At 41.3% G+C, this 23,994-nt stretch overlaps 1 protein-coding gene across 4 annotated transcripts in view; it reads right to left on the reverse strand.

Moving 5' to 3' along the window:
- AREL1 (apoptosis resistant E3 ubiquitin protein ligase 1) overlaps positions 1–23,994 on the reverse strand; it is a 43,705-nt gene that overhangs the window by 12,850 nt on the left and 6,861 nt on the right. For 2 of the 4 annotated variants that reach the window (XM_030831733.2, XM_030831732.2), the window contains exons 2-8: positions 12,278–12,598; positions 8,322–8,382; positions 7,264–7,490; positions 6,091–6,328; positions 2,468–2,637; positions 2,044–2,224; positions 1,597–1,844 (exon numbers count right to left, since the gene is read on the reverse strand). In XM_030831733.2, the coding sequence (XP_030687593.1) occupies positions 1,597–1,844; positions 2,044–2,224; positions 2,468–2,637; positions 6,091–6,328; positions 7,264–7,490; positions 8,322–8,337 (1,080 nt within the window). In that variant the 5' untranslated portion in view covers positions 8,338–8,382; positions 12,278–12,598. The remainder of the gene's footprint in view (positions 1–1,596; positions 1,845–2,043; positions 2,225–2,467; positions 2,638–6,090; positions 6,329–7,263; positions 7,491–8,321; positions 8,383–12,277; positions 12,599–23,994) is intronic. The other 2 variants (XM_030831735.2, XM_060295056.1) reach the window with 2 other exon arrangements.

The raw sequence follows: 23,994 nt of genomic DNA on the forward strand, positions 1-23,994 counted from the left end.
AGAGGTCTGTTGCCATTTACAATAAAAGAAAAGACAATGCAATAACTTTTTAATCTAAAAAAAACCCCTGGGCTTCCCTGGTGGCGCAGTGGTTGAGAGTCCGCCTGCCGATGCAGGGGACACGGGTTCGTGCCCCGGTCCGGGAGGATCCCACATGCTGCGGAGTGGCTGGGCCTGTGAGCCATGGCCGCTGGGCCTGCGCGTCCGGAGCCTGTGCTCCGCAGCGGGAGAGGCCACAACAGTGAGAGGCCCGCGTACCGGAAAAAATAAATAAATAAGTAAATAAAAATAAAAATAAAAAAAAACCTGTGGGGCTTCCCTGGTGGGGCAGTGGTTAACAATCTCCCTGCCAACGCAGGGGACGCGGGTTCAAGCCCTGGTCCGGGAAGATCCCACATGCTGCGGAGCAACTAAGCCCGTGTGCCACAACTACTGAGCCTGGCTATAGAGCCTGCAAGCCACAACTACTAAGCCCGCGTGCCACACTACTGAAGCCTGTACGCCTAGAGCCTGTGCTCCACAACAAAGAGAGTAGCCCCCGCTCGCCACAACTAGAGAAAGCCCCTGTGCGGCAACGAAGACCCAAAACAGCCAAAAATAAATAAATAAAATAAATATTGAAAAATAAATAAATAAATAAAAATTTTAAAACCCTGTTATCTGAACATGTAGTAGGTCAGACTTTTTTCTTGATTTTTAAAGAACTCTTCATTAAAGAAAATTTCAAACACATACTAAAGAAGAGAAAACAGTACAATGAAGTCATCACCAGCTTCAACAATTATCAGGTCACAGCCAGTCTTGTTTTATCTCTGCCTGACCATTTCCCTCTGCCACTCCCCCAGGCCAAATTCAGGCTAGATTTTTAAATGATGAATAATGCGTAGCAAAGTGTTCTAACGTAGAGCAGGGTTAGAGCTCCGGTTTGGCTATGCAATTACAGGACAGGATTAGAGCTCCGGTTTGGCTATGCAATTACAGGAATGTAATGGGATGTTTCGAGAGTCTCATTTTTCTGAGGTCTGTATGAATAAGCAAAAGACAAACACTAAAAAAGAAAACCCCTAAGACAAAGCGCCTCTTAGCTCAGGGGCCTTGGGAAGTTCACCTCCTTGACTCTGCCAAAATGTCTCTATTCCAATCCTGTACATGGATCATGACATCTGTGGTGGTTTCACAAATCACTGAATGAAAGATCAAATTATTCTGAAATAGTACAAGGGTCCAACAGTAATTTTTACACTAGTGAGAAACTGTTAATGGTTAAAAGTAGCTTTCTTTAAAACTCTGAGAGCCATGCCTTGAAAAGTCTTCCCAGAAGCAATCAAACAGCAGAAAGTTACAGGTGCTCTAAAGTCCCAAGGCACAGACTCTCTAGACAGAGATGTAAGCCAGCCAAACCAGACATGGGCAACAGAAGAGGAGGCACGGCCTTCTGCTCAACTTGAAGCAGCCTCCTCAGTTATCCCTGAACCCCAACACGGCAATGACCTCGCTCTGATTCTCAGACTGTTGCTTTGTGGATTTTGTAACCAAATACCAATTACAAGCAGGCTTGGTGGGGGGGAGGGGGGCGGCAAGAATGAGAGTTCCAACCTTTGGTGACACGTAGCAGTACACCTTCTTAGGTTTCTTCACCTTCTCAGGGGTGTGACACTCAGAGGGTGAGTCTTCATCTTCCTCCTCCAGAGCCGTGGAGGGCCGGCGCTGGGCAGAGCTTGTGTGCATGGGCGGGAGGTGCCACGGCGTGCTGGTGCAGTTGGCAGCATTATACAGATAAGCTTCAAAGTAAATGCTCACTCCTGAGGTGGACACATTGCGTTCGACAATATTCCTCTCATTCTCTGAAGTATAACAAGGAATAAGGTTTAAAGTGCAAGACAGGGGAGAAAGTTACCTATCACTAGACCTTTAGTCCACAGAGCTCTAAACCAAGTTTGGCTCAAATATCTAATATTTGTGGGGTTGGTCAGAAGAATGCAGACGTGCAAAGAACAAGTGGCCTGAGAAGAGGACTAAATCACAGCTCTTCTCTCAACTCACCACTTAGGACAATAATGTCAAATTCGCCATTATTGATTGGCTGGTTTTGGTATGAAATGCAGGCATGGAAGCAGCCTCGAGAATGCAGGGTGAGCCGCAAGAACACCTGGCAGGTCTGCCGGTTGGATGTCACTGACTTCTCAAATGAGACACCAGTGCTCTCTTCTTCCGGAGGACCGAGCTACAGGAGGAAAACAAAGCAACATGAACCATACATAATTTTCCCTGTTTCACAGTAATTTACTCCTACAAAGAATTTTCCTATCTACGAGCTAATCGAAGTCTCACAGTTACTAATGAGATAGGTATTGTCAGATGAAGGAAGGCAGGCACAACAGTCAGGGAGAAGGAGATGGATGGAAGTGAACTAGAGAGGGTGAGAGTGACAGGTGGGAGCACGCAGGGCAAGATGGGAGCCTCTTACCTCATGAATGGACAGACTGTAATTGTGCTCATCTCTCAAGGACGTGGAATTGTTGGTAGGGTTGTCATACTCATCTCGGGGCACTATTTGAAGAGTGTGTGGCTGCCCACAGGTCAACACGAGAGTAGAAAAATGGCACACAATTTTGGTCTTGGAAGGAACCACCATTCCTGGAACAAAGACAATGGAACATAACATCAGAGAGGTGATTTTTAGGGCACAAAGATCTACTCAGTCAGTGAGTCCTGGAAAGCTGGGTGCCAGCCCAGTTCCTAGGGATAAACAATACCATTATGAGGCAGAGAAAGAGAAAGAAAACAAAGAGATTAATTCAAATGAACTTCTGGGAACTCATTTTTACAAATTCCTAACCACTGCAAGCACTAAACAAAATGACAGAAAAACTTGGAGAAAACAGAACTGAGAGTTATAGATATAGTACCAAGAACCCCCCTGGGAACCTACAAGTGAAGCAGGCCTTAAAAATAAGTGAATAATTGCAAAATAAACAAACAAACTCGAAATATTTAGGTGCAAATCTAGCAAAACACGTATAAGATTTGTATGTTGACAACTACAAAACGCTGATTAAAGAAATAAATTCAGGACTTCCCCGGTGGCGCAGTGGTTAAGAACTTGCCTGCCAATGCAGGGAATATGGGTTCAAGCCCTGGTCCGGGAAGATTCCACATGCTGTGGAGCAACTAAGTCTGTTCGCCACAACTACCAAGCCCACGTGCCACAACTACTGAAGCTCGCATGCCTAGAGCCCGTGCTCCGCAACGAGAAGCCACCTCACTGAGAAGCCCACGCACTGCAATGAAGAGTAGCCCTCGCTCGCCACAGCTTGAGAAAGCCCACGTGCGGCAACGAAACCCTATGCAGCCAAAAATAAATAAATAAAATTAATTAATTAAAAAAAAAAAAGAAATTCAGAGGCATACCATGTTTATGAATTCGAAGACTCAACATAGCAAAGACGTCAATTCTTCCCTAATGATATATAATTTTAACACAATTCTTACCAAAATCTCAGCAAGATTTTTTGGTAGATTTAGACAGTATTATTCTAAAATTTATATGGAAAGGCAAAGGATCTAGAATAGCTAAAACAATTATAAAAAAGAAGAGTAAAGTGGAAAGAGTCAGTTTATTCAATTTCAAGACTTATTGCATAGTTGTGTAATTAAGATTCCGGTATTGGTGGAGGGACAGACACACAGATCAATGGTATAGAACAAAGAACCCACAAATAGATCCCCACAAATATGCCCAACTGATCCCTGACAAAGGTGCAGAAGCAATAATAGGGGAAAGCTAGCCTTTTCAACAAAAGATGCTGGAGCAACTGGACATCTATAAGAAAAAAAAAATCTTGGCCTAATATACAAAAGTTAACTAAAAATGGATCATGACCTTAAATATTAAATGTAAAACTAGGAAACTTTTAGGGAAAAAAACATAGGAGAATATCCTTGGAATCTAGGACTAGTCAAAGAGTTCTCAGATACCAAAAGCATGATCCATAAAAGGAAAACAATAAATTGACTTCAGCAAAATTAAAAAGTCTTGCTCTGTGAAAGACCCTGTTAAGGGGATGAAAAGGAAAGCTAAAGCTTGAGAGAAAATATTTGCAAACCACATTTCTAACAAAGGACTTACAGAACTCTCAAAACTCAATAGTAAAAAACAAAAAATACATTTAGAAAATGGATGAAATACACGAAAAGACATTTCGTCAAAAAAGGGCACACAGAAGGCAAATAAGCATATAAAAAGATGTTCAACATTGTTAACCACTAGGGATATGCAAATTAAAACCACCATTTATAATGGCCCCAAACTGAAAACAACCCAGATGTTCTTCAACTGGTGAATGGTTAAACAAAGTATGGTATATTCACACCAAGCAATACTACCCAGCTATAAAAAGGAACCAACTACTGATATACTCAACCTGGATGAATCTCCAGAGAAATATGCTGAGTGCAAAAAAGGTACGTTAACCAAAAGGTTACATATGTTATGATCCCATTTATATAATATTCTTGAAAAGGCAAAATTACAGAAGTGGAGAACAGATTAGTGGGCTGCCAGGAGTTAAAAAACAGGTGGGTGAGGGAGGGAAAATGGGTGTGGCTGTCAAAAGGCAACATGAAGGATCTCTGTGGTGATGGAAATGTTCTGTGTCTTGACTGTATCCATGTCAATAACCTGGCTGTGATACTGTACTTTAGTTCTGTAAGATGTCACCACTGGGAAAAGTGGGTCAAGGTACACAGCATCTCTCTGTATTATCTCTTACAACTGTAGGAAAATCTAAAATCATGTCAAAATAAATAGTTCAGTTTTAGTTTAAAAAGAAAAGGGCTGGTACACATTGTAAGGATATGAACTGTTCTCCACTGGCGGCAAGGAGGCAAGGTGAGGCAACTCCTTTTCGTGTGGAAAGGAGTCTGTGAGTGAGTCACTGAAGCAAAGGAGGAAATACCTGGAGAGGGAGAAGGCTTGGGAGCCACCTTGTCCAGAGGCTTCCTCTGTTATAAGAGAAAGAAAACTGAGGACCTTTCATGCAAACATATGCAAATCTTCTCAAGACCCCTCTTGTTAGGTTTGACTCCCAAAGTGGACACCAACCTGGCTAGTATCTAATGACACCGTCAAAAGGAAGCCAAGGCAGGGCAAACAGGGCAGCCAGGGTCTCAGCACACTAAACGGTATGTTGCAGAACCAGGAGTTAGAGATTATACTTTTAGGCTTTAAAGCACATGAACATCTATTATCTGGCACAAAGGACACAAGGGGGTAAAAAAAAGTTGAGATAGAGGCCTCAATTCTTAAGATGCTAGAAGCTTGGGCAGACACTCTTCAGTAAGAAGTAAAACACATACTGGCAGCAAGGGTAGGATTAGGGTGATTTTACTTGAAAAGGTTTCAAAAATCAGAAGACTTTACCTTTGGTCTATTCTGGCACCCTCACCCCTTAAGAACTTACCCGGCTGATGACACAGCAATTCCACTCCTAGAGAAATGAAAAGATATGTGCACACAAAAACTGTACACAAATGTTCACATCAGCATTATTCATGGTAGTCAAAAGCGAAAACGACCCAAATGTCCATCAACTGATGAATGGATAAATAAAATGTGGTATATCCATATAATGTAATATTATTTAGCAATAAAAGAAATGAGGTACTGATTCATGCTATAGCATGGACAAACCTCAAAAGCATTATGCTAAGTGCAACAAGCCAGTCACAAACGGCCACATATGTTATGATCACGCTTTTATGCAATGTAAATGGCAGAGTAGTACCCAGAGTATGCAAATCCACAGAGGCAGATCAGCGGTTACCTAGGGCTAAGGGATTTGGGGAAAACATGGAGTGACCTGGGTACAGGGTGAAGGGTGATGAAAATGCTCCAAAATTGACTGTGGTGATGGTTATACAAGTCTACAAAGTTTTAAAACCACTAAATTGTGTACTTTAAATGTACGAATTATATAGCATGTGAATTAAATCTCAACAAAGGCACTGTTTAAGAAAAGAAGAAGAAAGGAAAAGAAAAAGGAAGGAAGGAAGGAATGCAGGGAGAGAAAGAAAGAAAAAACAACCTACCAGGCTGAAAAATCTTGTAGTAGGGACTATAGGCCACGTTTAATCCACCAAGCTTCACTGAGATTTCGTACCGCCCAGCCCTGCGCACAGTGAAGGCCACCTTGACCACGTTGGAACTGGGCTCCTGGAGGACTTCCTGGGTCACTGGAATTTCCACTGCTAGCTCAACATGAGAGATGTGAACTCTTAGTCCTACAGGCCGATGTGCAGGAAAGGGCTGCCCGTTCTTATAGAATAACTGCGGTGGGGAGAAGAGGGACACCCATTATGGAGCAGGGGGAGAAAATCATTTCCTGTGTTACTTGAGAGAGTGTGAGGAGGGAGGTGACTGGTAAATCTCTGTATCCACCCACTCCTACAGTCCTGCTCACACATGAGGGAACAAATTCTCTCAATGCTTCAAAGAAAACCATTAAGTCACGAACAAATTCTTAATGTATTCTGAGGAGAGGGGAAAATACACCATTGAGTCCATTTCAGCTTGACACTTCTGAACCACAGATGCTGCCTACCCTGTCTCACTTGCCCTTTTTTCTTATATTATCACTGCTAACCCAAACGTAAAGGTAAGTCAGTGGGTACCACTGGCACTGAGTGAACAAAAGCACTAGGCAGGGCTAGTGGGGTTCAGACTATGGAGCTAAGCACAAGACTTCAGTGGAGAAGTCATTGCAGGGGGCAGCAAACTTTCTGCAGAGGGCCAGAGAGTAATGCTGTTGGTTTGCGGGTCATACACAGTTAGTTACTCAACTGTGGTGAACTCCTCAAACGTGAAAGCATACACAGGCAGTACAGGAAGATGAATGGGTGTGGCTGTGTTCCAGTAAGTCTGTATTTATAGAAGCAGGAAGTGGGCCTGATTTGGCCCTTGGGCCATGGTTTGCCAACCCCTAATCTGTAGCACCTACTCTTTTCAGTAATATTTTTCTCACTTTGAAAATGTAACATTAAGCTTTATACTTCTTCCAAGCTAAGCACCTATTAAACCAAAATGATAGAGAAATGTATGACTCTTCAGATGTCAACAATTCCCAAGTTCCTGGGGGGTGGGGGTGGGGAGGTGTTGGAGAACATGAACGTTTCAGGCCAGCACCACCAACAGACTGAACTGGATTCTGGAAGGCAACTGACTCAGAAACCCCAGTGGGTATGGAGACAGAAACATTCCCTTACATGCACTCGGAAGGCCATGCTGTGGCCCACCTCATAGGGGTCCTTCCAATCCCAGGAGACTTTGCATGACCGGGGATCCAGGTAATTTCCCCGCACGTAGTCATATATAGTCCGGTCCCCTCGGCGTTCTCGGTCCTCATTCTGGAGGAAGCTGACTACACGTGCGGCAAGCTCGAAGAGGAACTTAATTGTGAAGAAGAATGCAACCACAGACACTGTGATGCCACCTATGTAAAAGAGAACACACACACCACCCGCCAGTTACACATTACAGCTTCTCACTGTGGAGCAAGCAAGAATTCCAAAGACACCCTCCACTGGGTCACTACCTCTGTGGGTGAAGAGAGGAACTTCCATACCAGGGTCCTCGCACCAAATCCCACCCATTGCCTGTTTTTGTAAATAAAATTCTACTGAAACACAGCTCCACCCACTTATTTACTGTTGTCTAGGGCTGCCTTTGCCCTAAAGCCGCAGAGTTCAGTAGTTGTGACAGAGACTGTATGGCCTGGGAAGCTGAAAATATTTACTCTTTGGCCCTTTACAGAAAAAGATTACCAACCCTTGTTCTACACCATGGTCCACATACGATGCCTACCCCCAACCTCCCATCATGTACTGGGTCCTAACATAGTAAAAAGAATGTGCACTCTACTCTCTCCATTTGGAAGCCTTCCCCTTCCTTGGTCACTTGGCAAAAGCCCTCCCCAATCCCTGCCACAGTTAGGGGTTCCTTCTTCTGGGCTCCCTCAAACTCCCGTGCATGCATTCATCTATTATAACTTTTCTCCCCCTTCATGTTATGAACTCCATGGAGGCAGATTTTTGCCTTATTCGACTTTGACTCAACAGGAAACAGCATCTGGCACTGGCCATAATTACTCAATAAATACTTCCCAAATGAATGAATAACACTGCCAACTCTGTGAAGGTACATTCTGGCATGCCTGGAAGTATTTCTAAGTCTATTTTCAAGGAGAAAGGGGGAGGTAAGGAGGCAAAAAATGATATAAGCAACCCTAACAAAGAAATAATAGAGAGCTCTTTCTATAACGTACCAATGACGTAAAACATCAGGTCCCTTCAATGCCAACAGAGAGCCGAGGATCACAGCTGCAGCTGCAGAAGAAAACTTGTTTAGTTTTTCCTCTAACTCTTCCTTACAGATGTCTCAGAGAGAGACAAAGCAGAGCATGTGGCTTGAGCCTACCATCTCCAGCCTTACTATCCCTGATCTCTCTCTAGCTTGACAGGTGCCCTACAACATTTCAGAGAAAGAGAGACCATCATTCCCCCTCCTAAAGACTTCCAATCTACCGACCACCCTAGGAATACCACAAACAGCCACTTCTAGTTACAAAATGTAATAGCATGGCTTTCATCTTCTTGGATCCAGGGCCCCAGGACAGTTTACCTCCCCCATGCAAAGTGGTACTAATTAACACAGGCAAGGAAGATAATGGAGTCACTTTCCCCTTATGTTTGCCTTCTGGAAGTAATTCATCTAAGTAGAAATAGTTATATAAAATGTTTAAAAGGATTATTACCATCATGTTGGTATTATGTAATTAAAATGAACTCTGGGTCATCCCAATAATAAGCAATGGGCATGTAAGAGAAACCATTTTCTTTTGCTGTTACCAATCAGACAAACTAACAGGCCCTGTGGAAGATGAGCTCAGCAGAGAGGCCAAGGAGAGGAAGGAAGCAAAGGAGGAGACTGTACTTCTCATCCTAAGTGATGCCTGCCAAAGTCAGAACAATTCAAATAGGGGCCAGAGTCTGAGGGGAAACTTACACTGTTTTTAGACTTATCTCCAGAATAAGACTTCAATCTTATTACTCACTTGAACCACTCACGGTACTGCCAAGGAAAAATGCAATGCCCACTGACATTCCTATCTTATCACTGAGTTTTGACCTTAGCATAGACTGTACATGCTCTCCAATCCACAATGCACTAAATTCATTCTTTCTTTTCAAGTCAATATATATTAAGGTTATCAATGTTATCTCAACCCAGCACCTTTTATCAGCACTAATATATAACTTAGAGACAAGACAGCTGAAAATTTCTATGCTCAGATTTGGGAGGGACCAAAACAACTTTTTTTTTTTTTTTCCCCAACCAAGTGTGCTTTTATGTCTGATTATGCTGGGAAAATTTAAGAGAAAGAGTGACCAAAAATGGCCATTAGATCCTTTGATAACAATATATCCAATGGAATCCATAGGGAGTAGGTAATTTGAGGAATGACCATGTCAAGTTTCATAGAAATCCCTATTTAGACTGGTGTCCAAAGTCCTACCAGAAAAGAAAGCCACACAGGGAACATTAGCACTGTCAATACACATGAATTAAGTTGCTCTCCAGAGGACAATATACTAACTCAATATTTGAGATCACAACTAGTGAGCCTCCTTCCCAAACAAGAATCTCATCTCCTGGGACATTATGCTGAAAAGCTGCTATCATCTCTCAAAAACCAACTCTCTGTGCCTTATAGGATATACTAGGTGACTTGGTGGAACCGAAACCAGCAGTTTAATTGTCTTAAATACTCCCTCAGTTGGACGTCATTCAATCTGATCCTGGACATGAACATTTAGCCCTCAGTAAAGTTACAGCAGTCAGTAGAAAATGAAGTATATGTAGGTGATGTTACAGACTTGTGGTCTTAAGTCTCTTACTCCTTAGAGGGATAGAGCAATGCTAAATTTATGGCACACATCATGAGGGCTGGGAAAATTCCTATGTACTGTCTCTGACAACCACAACAACCTTTTCTGTGAGAGGCAGCTGACAAGCAGTAAGTCAGAGCCTGGAGACCAGTTCCAGGGCTGCAACTGTGTGACCTGTCTAAGCTTCAGAATTCTCATTGCCGTAAAAAGAGATGAAGTTTAATAATTTCTATGACACCATCTCCTTTAGTGTGACAGGACTTCACTATAACTCTCCACAGCCATCAAGACTGTCAAATCAAACAGTAGAGCAAAGAGAATAATATAGAGGATGAGGGCATGACTAGACTACAGCTAGACCACCTGGGTTCAAATCCGTTCTCTGCCACTCACAGGGTAACCACGGACAACTTATTTAATCTCTCTATAATCTGCCAGTTTCCCTATCCATCAAATGGGGCTAATATCTGTGTGTACCTCACTGGGGTGTTGTGAGGATGAAAAGAGTTAACACATGTAAACAGCCTAGAATGGTGCCTGGCACACAGTGAGTTCTCAGTTTTAATTATTATTATAATTATTATCAATAGTAGTAGCAGCATCACTACTCCTTTGTGTCAGAGACAGTAAGAAACTGAGAAAACCTCTCTATTGGTCCACACTTCATTCAATGAGAAATGCATCAGAACTACAAAAGGCAAGGTTTCTCTTACCATACTTAAAATCTCTGCCTATGTGGGAGTTCTTTAAACTTTTCTAATTTTATGTCTGAAAATTTTTATAATGAAGATTTTAAAAATTAATACTAAAATAACTCATCCAACAAATACTGAGTACCTACTTAATACGCCAGATACTGGGGGAACGGTGTGGAACAGCCATAGTCTTTCTTGGTCCTCGTGGCTGATAATAATGAACTTGACCTTGTTAAGTCCTTGTCCATTTTTTCCCCATTCACTTGTCACTCCACCAAATCATCACCACTGATCTAGATCACCTAGACCTTTTCCAAAAGGTCAATTCTACATTTCTACTCCAATTCCCTTTATTATTTAAAACTCAGCATACCAATTATTACTTTTTTCCAAACTCTCCTCTCTTCTCTGTGAAGCCTCCTTGTGATCAGGGAGTCAGCTCTGTCAATTCATCACTCATTGATGTGATCTTTATAAACTGTCCCACTTCTCTACAATACCTCTCAAAAAAACTCCCCAACAATACTTACCCATCTCTCAATTTTACCCATGGTCACATTCTAAACTTGCCTTCCTTCTGCATTTTCCTCCTTTCTGGATGCTATCACAAAGCTTCCATGCCTTTGTCTTTGAGTACAGGGTTTCCTTTTAGGGTGACCCCTCAAATCACTTTTATTCCAGATTCACCTCTTCTGTAGGCATTTTCTGTCCTCTTACTGTACCTGTCGTGCCCTCTCTGCCCTGTCTCTGCTCCCACCCCACCATAACTTACAACCCCCTTATTGAGCCACCTACCACAGGCCAAACAATGTACTAGGTGTTTTACATGTTAGCCCAAGTAATTGTCACCAATACAACTTGGTAAATAAGCATTATTATTCTTATTTTAGAGACTTGAAAAAAAAAAAAACCCTAGGCTTAGAAAAGTTGACTTGCTGAACATCTTCCAGCAGGTTAAGTGACTCAAGCCTGTCTAACTCTGAAGCCCAGTGTTCTTAACCTCATATAACTGAATCATGAAAAAGAGTGGAGTCATAGGGATAGTGAAGTATTTGGGAAGAGAAAAGATTTAAGAAACTGGTAAAAGAAAGTGTGAAAAGCATTACCCAATCTTACCGAGGATAAAATTAGAAAGACAAATGCTTACGGCCCCTTTTTAAATCTTTTGAAATAAAAATAAAACGTTACAAAGGAAAATGGAATGCAGTACCAATTATCTAATGCAAAAATATCACTTGCTTACTAAAAGATCCTGGGCAAGTTGCTCAATACTACAGAACTTTGGCTCACAATTACCTACAAAAAAGGAAAGGGGAAATGTCTCAAGGGAATGTTAGAAAGTTGATTGATATACATATTCTAAAACTCTTTGCCTTTTTTTTTAGTAAAAGATTTATAATTACAATATCAAATAAATTTTAGCCCTAACATTGAAGATTGGTTGTGAGAAAGTCTATTCCCAGAAATGGAGAATTGATTTCTTCATACTCAAATTTGCTCTGCTGGGAGCAAAGTCAATTCCAACTGCAGTTGTGCACGTCAATGCTATCCCCTGCTGAGAGGGCTTAGAAACTGGTCACTGAGTCCATGTTCTACATCCCAATAATAAGTAAGTCTTAACTAGTCTGTCACCTTACCTTTAAACGAGGGCCCATGTTCTGAGAACCAAGGGGAGCACACCTATCCACCAAAGCAGGTAACTTTTGGCCACTTTCACCTTGTCTTCCAACTTCCACGTGAAAGAAAACAGCTGCAAGGTCAAGAGAAAGTGTCTGTCCATCAGACCTTCAGCGAGGGTGTGTCACAGAAGCAGAGGGTCAATGTTTCTGGAATGAACTGCATGAATTCCACGGTGGAGAAATATAATCCCAAAATATAACATCCCTGGACTTCTCTCTAGTGCAGGGTGCAATTGGCTGCCAAAGGGTGCATCTGTTCTGCTGTCTCGGGATCCTACGCTACAAAGAAAAAAAGAGTCAGTGGAATAGATTTTTATCTCTCAAAGAGAACCCCCAGAAAACAACAAAGAGGAGGTATAGAATAGACAATGGAAACCCTGTGGCACTAAACATAACCAAGGGCAGGTAATCTCTGACCAAGTTTTCCCAATTAAAAGTCCGCAAGAAAAGCCAAGGGGCGATCTCACGGGCTTAGCTGCGTCACTCCCCAGAAGAGAGCTCCAGCACTTCAGTGGATTCCAACCCTTCAGCAGATGCAGAGTGGAGCACAGATTTAGAGCGAGCCTCGTCACAACCACACACCCAGTTTCACTTTAATGGGGCTGGGAACAAGGTGAAGAGAAATGAAAGGAGAGCACAGGCAGGGCTTGGCTGCAGAGGGCCTTGTGTGCCCTGATAAGGAATCAGGTAATACTCAGCTGGAAAGAGGAAACCACCAAAGAGCTTTAAAACCCAATCAGTCAGCCTATGCAGTCTGCTCCCTTTGTACCCACGTATGCATTTCCAAGACACGGTTAAACAATACTGACTTTATCTTTAAAACAGTAAAATTTGCTACTGTGAGTAAGGGGAAAATTTTTGTGACCATTCAAGATAAAGTCACTGAGTAACAAAGTTCAGTAAAGTCAGTCTGTAACTCAAAGATATTCATGAACTAAATGTAGCAGAAAGGGGTTTCTGGCAAGAATAGCCGCCATAAAACACATGAGAAGAAACTACTGATCAGTAAATGAAAAGAGACAGTCCCTTTCCACGTGGCAGGAACTGTTCTCAGTGCTTCATGTGTATTAACTCACAACCCTAAGACACAGATACAATTATCCCTATTCTACAGATGAGGAAACTGAGGCATTTTCTCAAGGTACTTTCTCAAGATTACACACAGTACATAGTAGAGTTGAGTCAAACCCAGACAACCTGGACTCAGACTCCATGCTTCTGATGACCACTCTACTGCTTCTCTATCATGGGAGACCAAAAAAGAAAACACAAAATGCTAACAAGACCAGAAGAACAGAATGGGTGAAAGCCACCAGATCAAACAAGTTGTCAAACTTTTATAATTAAAAATAAATAAGTATGTGTAATTATTTTAAAATATGGTGATAGACTTGCCAAGTACATCAGCCAAAACCTGGGTCAACTAGCAATTGGAACCAGTTTAAAGGAGCCAGAAACAAGAGAAGAACTGCATAAACTATAAGAGATCCATTAGAATGCTATATAAGCATTAAAAAAATTACACTTTAAAGGAATATCACAGTGAATCACTCACAAATAAAATGTTAAATGAAAAAGCAAGCACAAACTTATTTACATATCATGAGCCCAATTTTTAAAATATTATATTACATACAGAAGACTGGAAGGAACAACATAAAAATGTGGTCATCTCTAGGTGTTTTGAATTATAGACGTTTTTATTTTCTACCTGTACCTTTTAGTATTTTCCAAATTCTTTTTTCTGGCTGTGCCACACGGCATACAGGATGGATCAAACCTGTGCCCCCTGCAGTGGAAGCACAGAGTCTTTTTTTTTTATTAATCTATTTATTTATTTATTTTTGGCTGTGTTGGGTCTTTGTTGCTGTGCACATGGGCTTTCTCTAGTTGCAGAGAGCGGGGGCTACTCTTCGTTGCGGTGCACAGCCTTCTCATTGCGGTGGCTTTGCGGAGCACAAGCTCTAGGCGCGCAGGCTCAGTAGCTGTGGCGGATGGGCTTAGTTGCTCCACAGCACGTGGGATCTTCCTGGACCAGGGCTCGAACCTGTGTCTCCTGCATTGGCAGGCGGATTCTTAACCACTGTGCTACCAGGGAAGCCTGAAGCACAGAGTCTTAACCACTGGACGGCCAGGGAAGTCCCCCAAATTCTTAATGATGCGGGAACACATAAAAAGTTTCTAAATACTCTTTTTTTTCTCCCTAAAAAGGCAAGTTACCCTTTTTTTCAAATAAGGAAACAATATTTTTGTTTGTTTGTTTATTTATTTATTTAGGCTGCGCTGGGTCTTCGTTGCTGCGCGCGGGCTTTCTCTAGTTGAGGCGAGCGGGGGCTACTCTTCGTTGCGGTGCGCAGGCTTCTCATTGTGGAGGCTTCTCTTGCTGCAGAGCACAGGCCCAGGCGCGAGGGCTTCGGTAGTTGTGTCACACGGGCTCAGTAGTTGTGGCTCTCGGCTCTAGAGTGCAGGCTCAGTAGTTGTGGCGCACGGGCTTAGTTGCTCTGTGGCATGTGGGATCTTCCAGACCAGGGATTGAACCCATGTCCCTGCATTGGCAGGCGGATTCTTAACCACTGCGCCACCAGGGAAGTCCTCAGAGTCCATACTTTTACAAGCTCCCCAGGTGATTCCTATGCATGTTAAAGTTCAGGAAACATGGTCTAGACTCTAGAGCAGTCAGCTGAGAAGGGACCCAATATTCTGCATCTCTAACAGGTTCATAGGTAATGTTGATGCTGCTGGTCTGCAGACCATGCTTTCAGGAGCAAGGGTCTATTGCAGGAGGAGTTGGCAAACTACAGCCTGCAGGCCAAATCCAGACAGCTACTGGTTTTTGTTTAAAAAAAAAAAGTTTTGTAAAAGAAGAATAAACACAGCCAAGTTTATTCGTTTACATTTTGCCTTTGACTGCCTTTGAACTACAACACAGAGTTGAGCAGTTGCAGCAGAGATGTATGGCCTACAAAGCTTTCCTATCTGACCGTCTACAAAAAAATGTTTACCAATCTCTGGTATAGATGACTTTGTCTTAAAAGTACATAAATGTGTTGTATAAATGAACTCATTTTTATATATCAAAAAAGCATAAAAATCACTTTCTTCCAGTTCTACTACCCCTTCTTAGGAAAAGGGCTATAAAACTGGCAACATTATGCAAATGTTTCTCCTGGCTAATTTCAACTGTTATTTAAAAGTTTTATGCCTTCCATACTCCAAATAGGAATTTCATACAATCATTTCCCAAGTACGTGTTTCATATAATCATGCTTGGATTTCATCAAGGCTATAATTTCCTGAAACCAACCAGTACCTCAGGGACCAAATACTGTATCTGGGTTTCTAAAATTACTACAATACATACTGAGTTTCTACTTTTACAGTGCTATTCTAAAAAACTGTGAGCTACTGTATAGCACAGGGAACTCTACTCAGTACTCTGTAATGACCTCTATGGGAAAAGAATCTAAAAAAGAGTGGATATATGTATATGTATAACTGATTCACTTTGCTGTACAGTAGAAACTAACAACATTGTAAATCAACTATACTCCAATAAAAAATTAATTAAAAAAAGAAAACTATGTGAAAGTCCACTTCAGAATTCTGGTGCATAAAGAGATAGTGGCAGCACATAGGAGTTCCAAATATCAACCACTGAGTCCCACAAAGCAAGACAGGACAAAAGAAAGACGTTCGCTTTGTTAAGATGTAGTCTCCAGCGTTCTCTACACAGAGAAGCACCAGCCGCAAGTCCATGGAAGTCAAACTAAAAAAAACAAATCATTCAATTAAAAAAAGGCCCACAAGTTAGAGTGGTCCAACTAAGGAGGTTCCAAGAAACAAAGTGTACCAACAGACACTTTAGATTATTAGTTTATATTTTCCTTTGCTTAATTTCACCCTTGGTTTATTCTCCCCACCCCAAAATCCCACCATAAAAGACTGCCTTCCCCCATCAAGTTTATACTCTTGAGATATTTATACAGTTGTGTATTCCTGCTACCTTGGTTCAGCCAAGTTATGCAATTTTCATTTCTATCCGTTCCTCATCCGTCAGCCCCTCCAGTCTCTTAATCATTCCTGTGGGTCTTCTGTGAACTCTCTCCAGCTGGTCCCCAGCGATCTGGTAATGAGGTGCCTCCAACTGACTGCAGCCTTCCAGGAACAGCCTCGTTAGTCAGAACAAGATGAGCTCACCCTCCTTGGTTCCGTGACATAATACTCCTGACTAAACTATCCCCCAAAACAGAAAGCTAGAATGCTGCTGTATTAGACTACAACCCCATTCCATGCTCCCCAGATGTGGGCATTGGGGCATGCCAGAATGTGCTAGAAGACAGAGGATAAATGGACACATTCCCACTGCGTCTAGTTATTAGAGGATGAGGTAGTGGGGAGAAAAAATATTCTCATATTAAAACAAACTCATAGATAATAAAATAGAATGCAAAATATGCAAGAATTCCTAAAGATAAAACATGGGTAGGTTCAAAACGTTCATATATATTTTGTAGTTGAAGCAGAAAGGCTCCTTGGGGCTCTGTTCCCAGCCCCCAAAGGGTTACGTGCCCGCTATCCTCTACCATTAGAGGTACCTGAGCCGAAAATTTGGAAAAACACTGCAACCCCCCCTCAACTGTTGATATACTACCCCGTTACCACCCATTTCATATACTCACATTTTATTTTTTCTGCTATGTTCCTCCATCCCTAGATATCTATATTTTCCCTTAGCTTAAAATTATTTGCTGGGCTTCCCTGGTGGCGCAGTGGTTGAGAGTCTGCCTGCCGGTGCAGGGGGCACGGGTTCAAGCCCTGGTCTGGGAAGATCCCACATGCCGCGGAGCAACCGGGCCCGTGAGCCACAACTACTGAGCCTGCGTGTCTGGAGCCTGTGCTCCGCAACAAGAGAGGCCGCGATAGTGAGGGGCCCGCGCACCGCGATGAAGAGTGGCCCCCGCTCGCCGCAACTGGAGAAAGCCCTCGCACAGAAACGAAGACCCAACACAGCCAATCAATCAGTCAATAGAAATGCTGTAGAATTATTAAAAAAAAAAAAAAAAAACCCTCAGGGGTTAGTTCTGTGAAACACTGCATATAATTATAAAAAAAAATTATTTGCTAAAACTTTGTGTTTTAGCAAATTCACTATAATTCACCACCAACATCTTTAGGTTCTTCTGTATCATTCATTCTTCATTCATTTCATACTTGTTGAGCATCTGTGGCATGCCAGACTGTGTGCTAAAAGCTAAGGTCACAAGAATAAATAAGACGGGGTCTTTTCTTAACCTCCACGAACCCTGTCCAATGTGGGAGCTGGACAATACAACGTAGCAAGTACCACAAAAGAGGAAAAAACAATATGTGGAGGGCAAAGGAAGGAGAGAAGTAACTTTGCCTGAGTGGGGAAGTGTTCACATGAGTGGCAAAGGGGCTATTACTTAAGAATGAGTAAGCATGTGCCAGGCAGAAAGAAAAAAAAAAGTACCACTATCCTAGGTAGAAGCAGCAGCATAAGTAAAAGTACTGAGTCGAGAGAGAGTGATAAAAAGTTAAGCATTACAAAAGCAAAGTGTTTAGAAAACCACCTGGGCCATACAGGGTGACTGATTCTAAGTACAGTACAGTGCAGTGGTCAAGAGCATGAATCTCACAATGAAGCAATCCTGGACAAGCTACTTAGCTTATCTACTTAGCTTATCTTCAGTTGCCTCAGATATAAAATGGAGATGCACCCAGAAAAGAAAGGAATTCAGCTGCGCTTGGGAAGCAAGACTTGGAATATAAGGGAAGGGAGGACCAGCTGAGACTGGCAACTAGACCCGAGAGCCCTGGGGGATACGGCTTTATGTGCAAACCAAGCTGTGGGGGTGTCAGGTTATGATGGTGATTTATGCCCAAGCAGCCCAACCCAAATAAATGAGGAAGATGGCACAGAGTGTACCTGAGGGAACTTGGTTCAGCCAAGTTATACAGTTTTCATTTATATTCATTCCTCATCAGGAAAGATGAGAGATCCAGAGAAATCTCATTTGGAAACAACCACAGCAACCATCCAAAATAATAAGCTTTCTGGATTTCTTTTTCAAGTATAATGATAAAAAGAAGAATCCACCTGCACTGAGAACTTACTATATGCCAGCACTGTTTGAAGTGTTTCATATATTATCTCATTTAACTCTCACAGCAACCATATAAGGTAACCATATTATTATGCATATTTTAGAGATTAGGAAACAGAGGTACAGAGAGCTCAAATAACTTGTCTGTAGTCACTAAGCTGACAACTGAAGGAACCAGGCAGTGTGATTCCAGAGCCTACCCTCTTACCCAGGAATCCTGATGCATCAAGAAGAACCTCCAAAAAGGGGCGGGAGGGAAAGACATTCTTGGGATAGGAAGAATGAGAGCTCAGAAATATTTAATTTGTAATTTTAAAGGAATATGACTTCATTTTATTAGACTCTAAGCAACAATGACAACAAAACCACAAGAGATGTTTTTTTTTTTTTGCGGTACGCGGGCCTCTCACTGTTGTGGCCTCTCCTCTTGCGGGGCACAGGCTCCGGACGCGCAGGCTCAGCGGCCATGGCTCACGGGCCCAGCCTCTCCGCGGCATGTGGGATCTTCCCGGACCGGGGCACGAACCCGTGTCCCCTGCATCGGCAGGCAGACTCTCAACCACTGCGGCACCAGGGAAGCCCCAAGAGATGTTTTTTAACTAAGGGAGTAAGAGGATCACAATTTAAAAAGAAGTAACTCTGGGGGCAATGTGAAAGAGACTCTGAAGAGAAAGACAGATCAATGGCTGAGAGACAAGAGGATACTGGTCCAAGGGAGCTACTAGGCACTGGCTGTGATGTAGAGAGGGAAGACTAGCATATGCTTTATTTCTGTTAGAAGCAACAGATTGGTGATCTGCAAGGCTGAAAAGATCAAAGAGAGCAAGAAGCCAAGGACAAATCAGGATTTTCTATGCTTGGGAGCCTGGATGAATAATGGTAGAGAATTAAGGAGGCAGAGCAAATATGTAAGGAAAGTAATGAGTGCAGAACTGAACATGTTAAGTTTAAAGTGTCTATAGGATATCCAGTTGAGTATATCCACAAGATGAGTGGAAATCAGCATCTGAAGCTATAGATACCAGGATCCTGAGGGCAGTTAAAAGACATGGAGAATGGGAAAAGACTGCCAGAGAAAGGAGGCAGACCAAGAAAAAGACTAATCATAGAAGCCTGAGGGGATCAACGTTAAATATACCCTGCCCTTGCCCCCCAAAAAGAGCTAGCAAATCAAAATGAGAAGAAACTCAGAGGAGAAAAATTGTATTGGGTTGTCCAAAAGGTTCATTTGTTTTTTTCCATAAGATGGCTCTAGTAAGCACTTAGCTGTCTTTAACTTCACTTGAAACAATTTTGTTAGATTGTATGTGACAGCTGTCATATCAGTGTGCATTTAAAAAAAGACTTATCAAAATTGGTGATTTTTTGTGTAGCCATTTTAACATTGAAGACAGAAGAAAAAAAGGAACATTTTCGGCATATTACGCTTTATTATTTCAAGAAAGATAAAAATGCAACTGAAATGCACAAAAAGATTTGTGCAGTGTATGGAGAAGGTGCTGTGACTAATCAAATGTGTCAAAAGTAGTTTGCAAAGTTTCGTGCTGGAGATTTATTGCTGGACAATGCTCCACTGTTGGGTAGACCAATTTAAGTTGATAGCAATCAAATTGAAACAATAATTGAGAACAATCAACGTTATATCACGCGGGAGATAACCGACATACTCAAAATATCCAAATCAAGAATTGAAAATCATTTGCACCAGTTTGGTTATGTGAATCACTTTGATGTTTGGGTTCCACGTAAGTTAAGAGAAAAAAAGCTTCTTGATCATATTTCTGCATGCAATTCTCTACTGAAACGTAATGAAAACGTTCCGTTTTTAAAACGAATTGTGATAGGCGATGAAAAGTGGATACTGTACAACAAAGTGGAATGGAAGAGATGGTGGGGCAAGCGAAATGAACCACCACCAACCATACGAAAGGCCAGTTCATCCAAAGAAAGTGACATTGTGTACATGGTGGGACTAGAAGGGAGTCCTCTATTATAAGCTCCTTCCGGAAAACCAAATGATTAATTCCAACAAGTACTGCTCACAACTAGACCAACTGAAAGTAGCACTCGACAAAAAGCATACAGAATTAGTCAACAGAAAATGCATAATCCTCCATCAGGATAACGCAAGACCGCATGTCTCTTTGATGACCAGGCAGAAACTGTTAGAGCCTGGCTGGGAAGTTCTGATTCATCCGCTGTATTCACCAGACATTGCACCTTCCGATTTCCATTTACTTCGGTCTTTACAAAATTCTCTTAATGGAAAAAATTTCAATTCCCTGAAAGACTGTAAAAGGCACCTGGAACAGTTCTTTGCTCAAAAAAGATAAAAAGTTTTGGGAAGATGGAATTATGAAATGGCCTGAAAAATGGCAGAAGGTAGTGGAACAAAAGGGTGAAAATGTTGTTCAATAAAGTTCGTGGTGAAAATGAAAACTGTGTCTTTTATTTCTACTTAAAAAACTGAAGGTACTTTTTGGTCCACCCAATAAAAGTAATTTATTGGAGGCAAAAGGAAGTGACTATTTCTAGAAATTGATGGTCAACTGTATTAGACCGAGTAAAGATTTAGGCCAGAGGGGGAATTCAAAATCAGCCCTCAAGTTTTTTTTCCTTAGTTATTTAGAACTCTCATTCTCTGATCTAGCAACTTCTTCAAATAAAATTTGTATTTTATTTCCATCTGTTTTCATTAATAATATTAACCTCAACTTGACCCAACACTGATAACTAGTAAGCTCTTTGCAACTCAGTTCAGTGATATTATTATTTCAAAATTATTTTAATGCCTATAACAAATTCAGATCCAAACTAATTTAAATCCATTCTCTAATCCTATATAAATGACTGGTTAAAAAAAATCTCTTGTCAAATCTCTTGTCAAAATCAGTTTCACTGAAGTATAATTTATATCTAGTAAGTCACCAATTTAGAGCATACAATTAAGAGTTTTGACAACTGTATAAGGTTATGATATAAAATACAATCATGATACAGAACACTTCACCATCCCCAAAAGTTCCCTCATGATCCTTTGCAGTCAGCCCCCTCCTCCACCCTCCTGCACAATCACTGATGTACTTTCTTTTGCTATAATTTTGCCTTTTACAGAATGCCACAGAAATGACATCACATAGAAAATGTAGTCTTTTGTGTGTGACATAACACTTTTGAGCTCCATACATGCCATTACTTGTATCAGTTGTACATTCCCCTTTACTGCTGGTAGTAGTCGTCCATTATGTGGACGTACAACAATTTGTTTATCCATTCACCAGTACAGGACATTCTATCCAGGCTGGGGCTATTATGGGTATACATTCAAGTACAAGTGTAATGTGGACACACGTTTTCATTTCTCTTGGGTAAACAGCTAAGAGTGCGATTGCCAGGTCGTGTGGTTAGTATATATTTAATCTACAAGAAACCGCCAAACTGTTTTCCAAAGCGGCTGTACCACCTTGCACTTCCACCAGCAATGTATGGGAGGTCCCGTTACTATACCCACTTATGCTTGGTATTATCAATCTTTTAAATTTTACCCATTCTAATAGGTGTGAAGTGGTATCTCACTGTGGTTTTAATTTCCCTAAGGACTAACAATATTGAATATCTTTTCATGGGCCTGTTGGCTATTTATAAAGCTTCTTTGGTATCCAAATCTTCTGCCATTTTAAAAAACTGAGCTGTCTTCTTACTACTGAGTTGTAAGAGTTCTTTATAAATTCTGAATACAAGTCCTTTATTAGATATACATTCGGCAAATGTTTTCTGTGGCTTGCTTTTTCATTCTCTTAACAGTGTTGTTTAAAGAGTAACAGTTTCTAATTTTCCTAACTTGATGAAATCCAACTTATTAATCTTTTTCTTCCTTTTATAGTTTGTGCTTTTTCATGTCTTATTTCTTTAAAAAAATCTTTGCCTAACTCAACGTCACAAAGATTTTCTTCTATAAGTTTTACCTAAAAGTTTTGCATAAGAAAATCTCTTGTCAAAGTTTTCTTTAAATTTTTATTTATTTATTTGTTTGTTTGTTTATTTATGGCTGCATTGGGTCTTTGTTGCTGCACGCAGGTTTTCTCTAGCTGGGGCAAGCGGGGGCTACTCTTTGTTGCGGAGCACAGGCTCTAGGCGCGCGGGCTTCAGTAGTTGCGGCACGCGGGCTCTAGAGCGCAGGCTCAGTAGTTGTGGCACACAGGCTTAGGTGCTCCGCGACATGTGGGATCTTCCCAGACCAGGGCTCGAGCCCGTGTTCCCTGGATTGGCAGGCGGATTCTTAACCACTGTGCCACCAGGGAAATCCACTGTCAAAGTTTTTAGCAAGATTTTTTAAGAAATACCTGCATTCCATTTATCTCATCATTAGTCACACAGTTTTATTATCCCTTTGTTTCTTTCAAAATCAACTTCCCACATTAAGAACCACTATTTAAGTTATAGTCTGTTTCAGAATTGGAAAGATTTTTATCTTTTAACCGATGTTCCACTTCTTCAATCTAATAAAGGGCATTTCTAAATGTAGGCAAGATCTTAGTCCCTCAGTTCTCCTCAAATGACATAAAATTTCTGGACCCCTGATGCTTGTTTTTAAAAGTAATTCTACATTTCTTAATTCAATGTGGATTCCATTACATCAGTCTCTTTCAAATAATCCAGAGTTCTTCAGACTCAAAATTAAATGAATAGTATATATAAAACTATTCTATGCCCCCTGGAATAGAGAATAGTTCAAAGAAAGTAGGAGAAAGGTATATAAAGCTAATGTTAGTAAAACAGGGAGAAATGAAACAAGAAATTATCATTGCTCATTTTGTAACTTCATGGGATGTCTGGAGAAAAACAAAGTAGAAGACTGGCTCATCTCTGTCCCTATCACAGTCTTTACTCTAAGTCAAGAAAATAGCAGCATTATTTACAACTCCCTCCTACCCTGATGTTTTTTCTGTTTACCAAACTGACTCTACTGTGCCCAATCCACAGATTTAGAACAGGCCCCTGTGTTCCCACACCATGGCAGCTTTTATGCTTAGGTGACCCTGGGCCACCGAATCTTGGCTGTAATGGGAAAAGTTTTAAACTAATTCTCTGAATCTGACAAGCCGTCTCCCTCAATAAGTCTAGGAAGTTTTTATTTCATTAACTGTGCATGAAGTGGCAGGCAAACAGCCAGATCTACAGCCCAGTGGGGTGAAACTGGAATTGTCACACATATACTCAAAAGCTAACACAATTTCTAACTCTACTACCATCTATTACTTTCAGTTCTACTCTTATTTTTTAAGGAAAATAAATTATTTATATAATCAGAAGAAAGAGAAACCTTAAATGAATACTTTATAGTTCCTTGTTTAAGATTCTGGGAAGAAAAACTCAACTAGCCACAGAAATGACAACTTAAGATGGCTCAAACTGAAGGAGAAACTCAACACTTATGGTATGCAAAACAAAACTTCTGTTGACCTAATAATCAATGTTACCAAACAAGGGTTTATTAATTTCTTCAAATGTGTATTAAGAACCTATTACATGGGGCCTCCCTGGTGGCAC

This window comes from Globicephala melas, chromosome 2, assembly GCF_963455315.2.
Source record: "Globicephala melas chromosome 2, mGloMel1.2, whole genome shotgun sequence".
NCBI lineage: Eukaryota > Metazoa > Chordata > Mammalia > Artiodactyla > Delphinidae > Globicephala > Globicephala melas.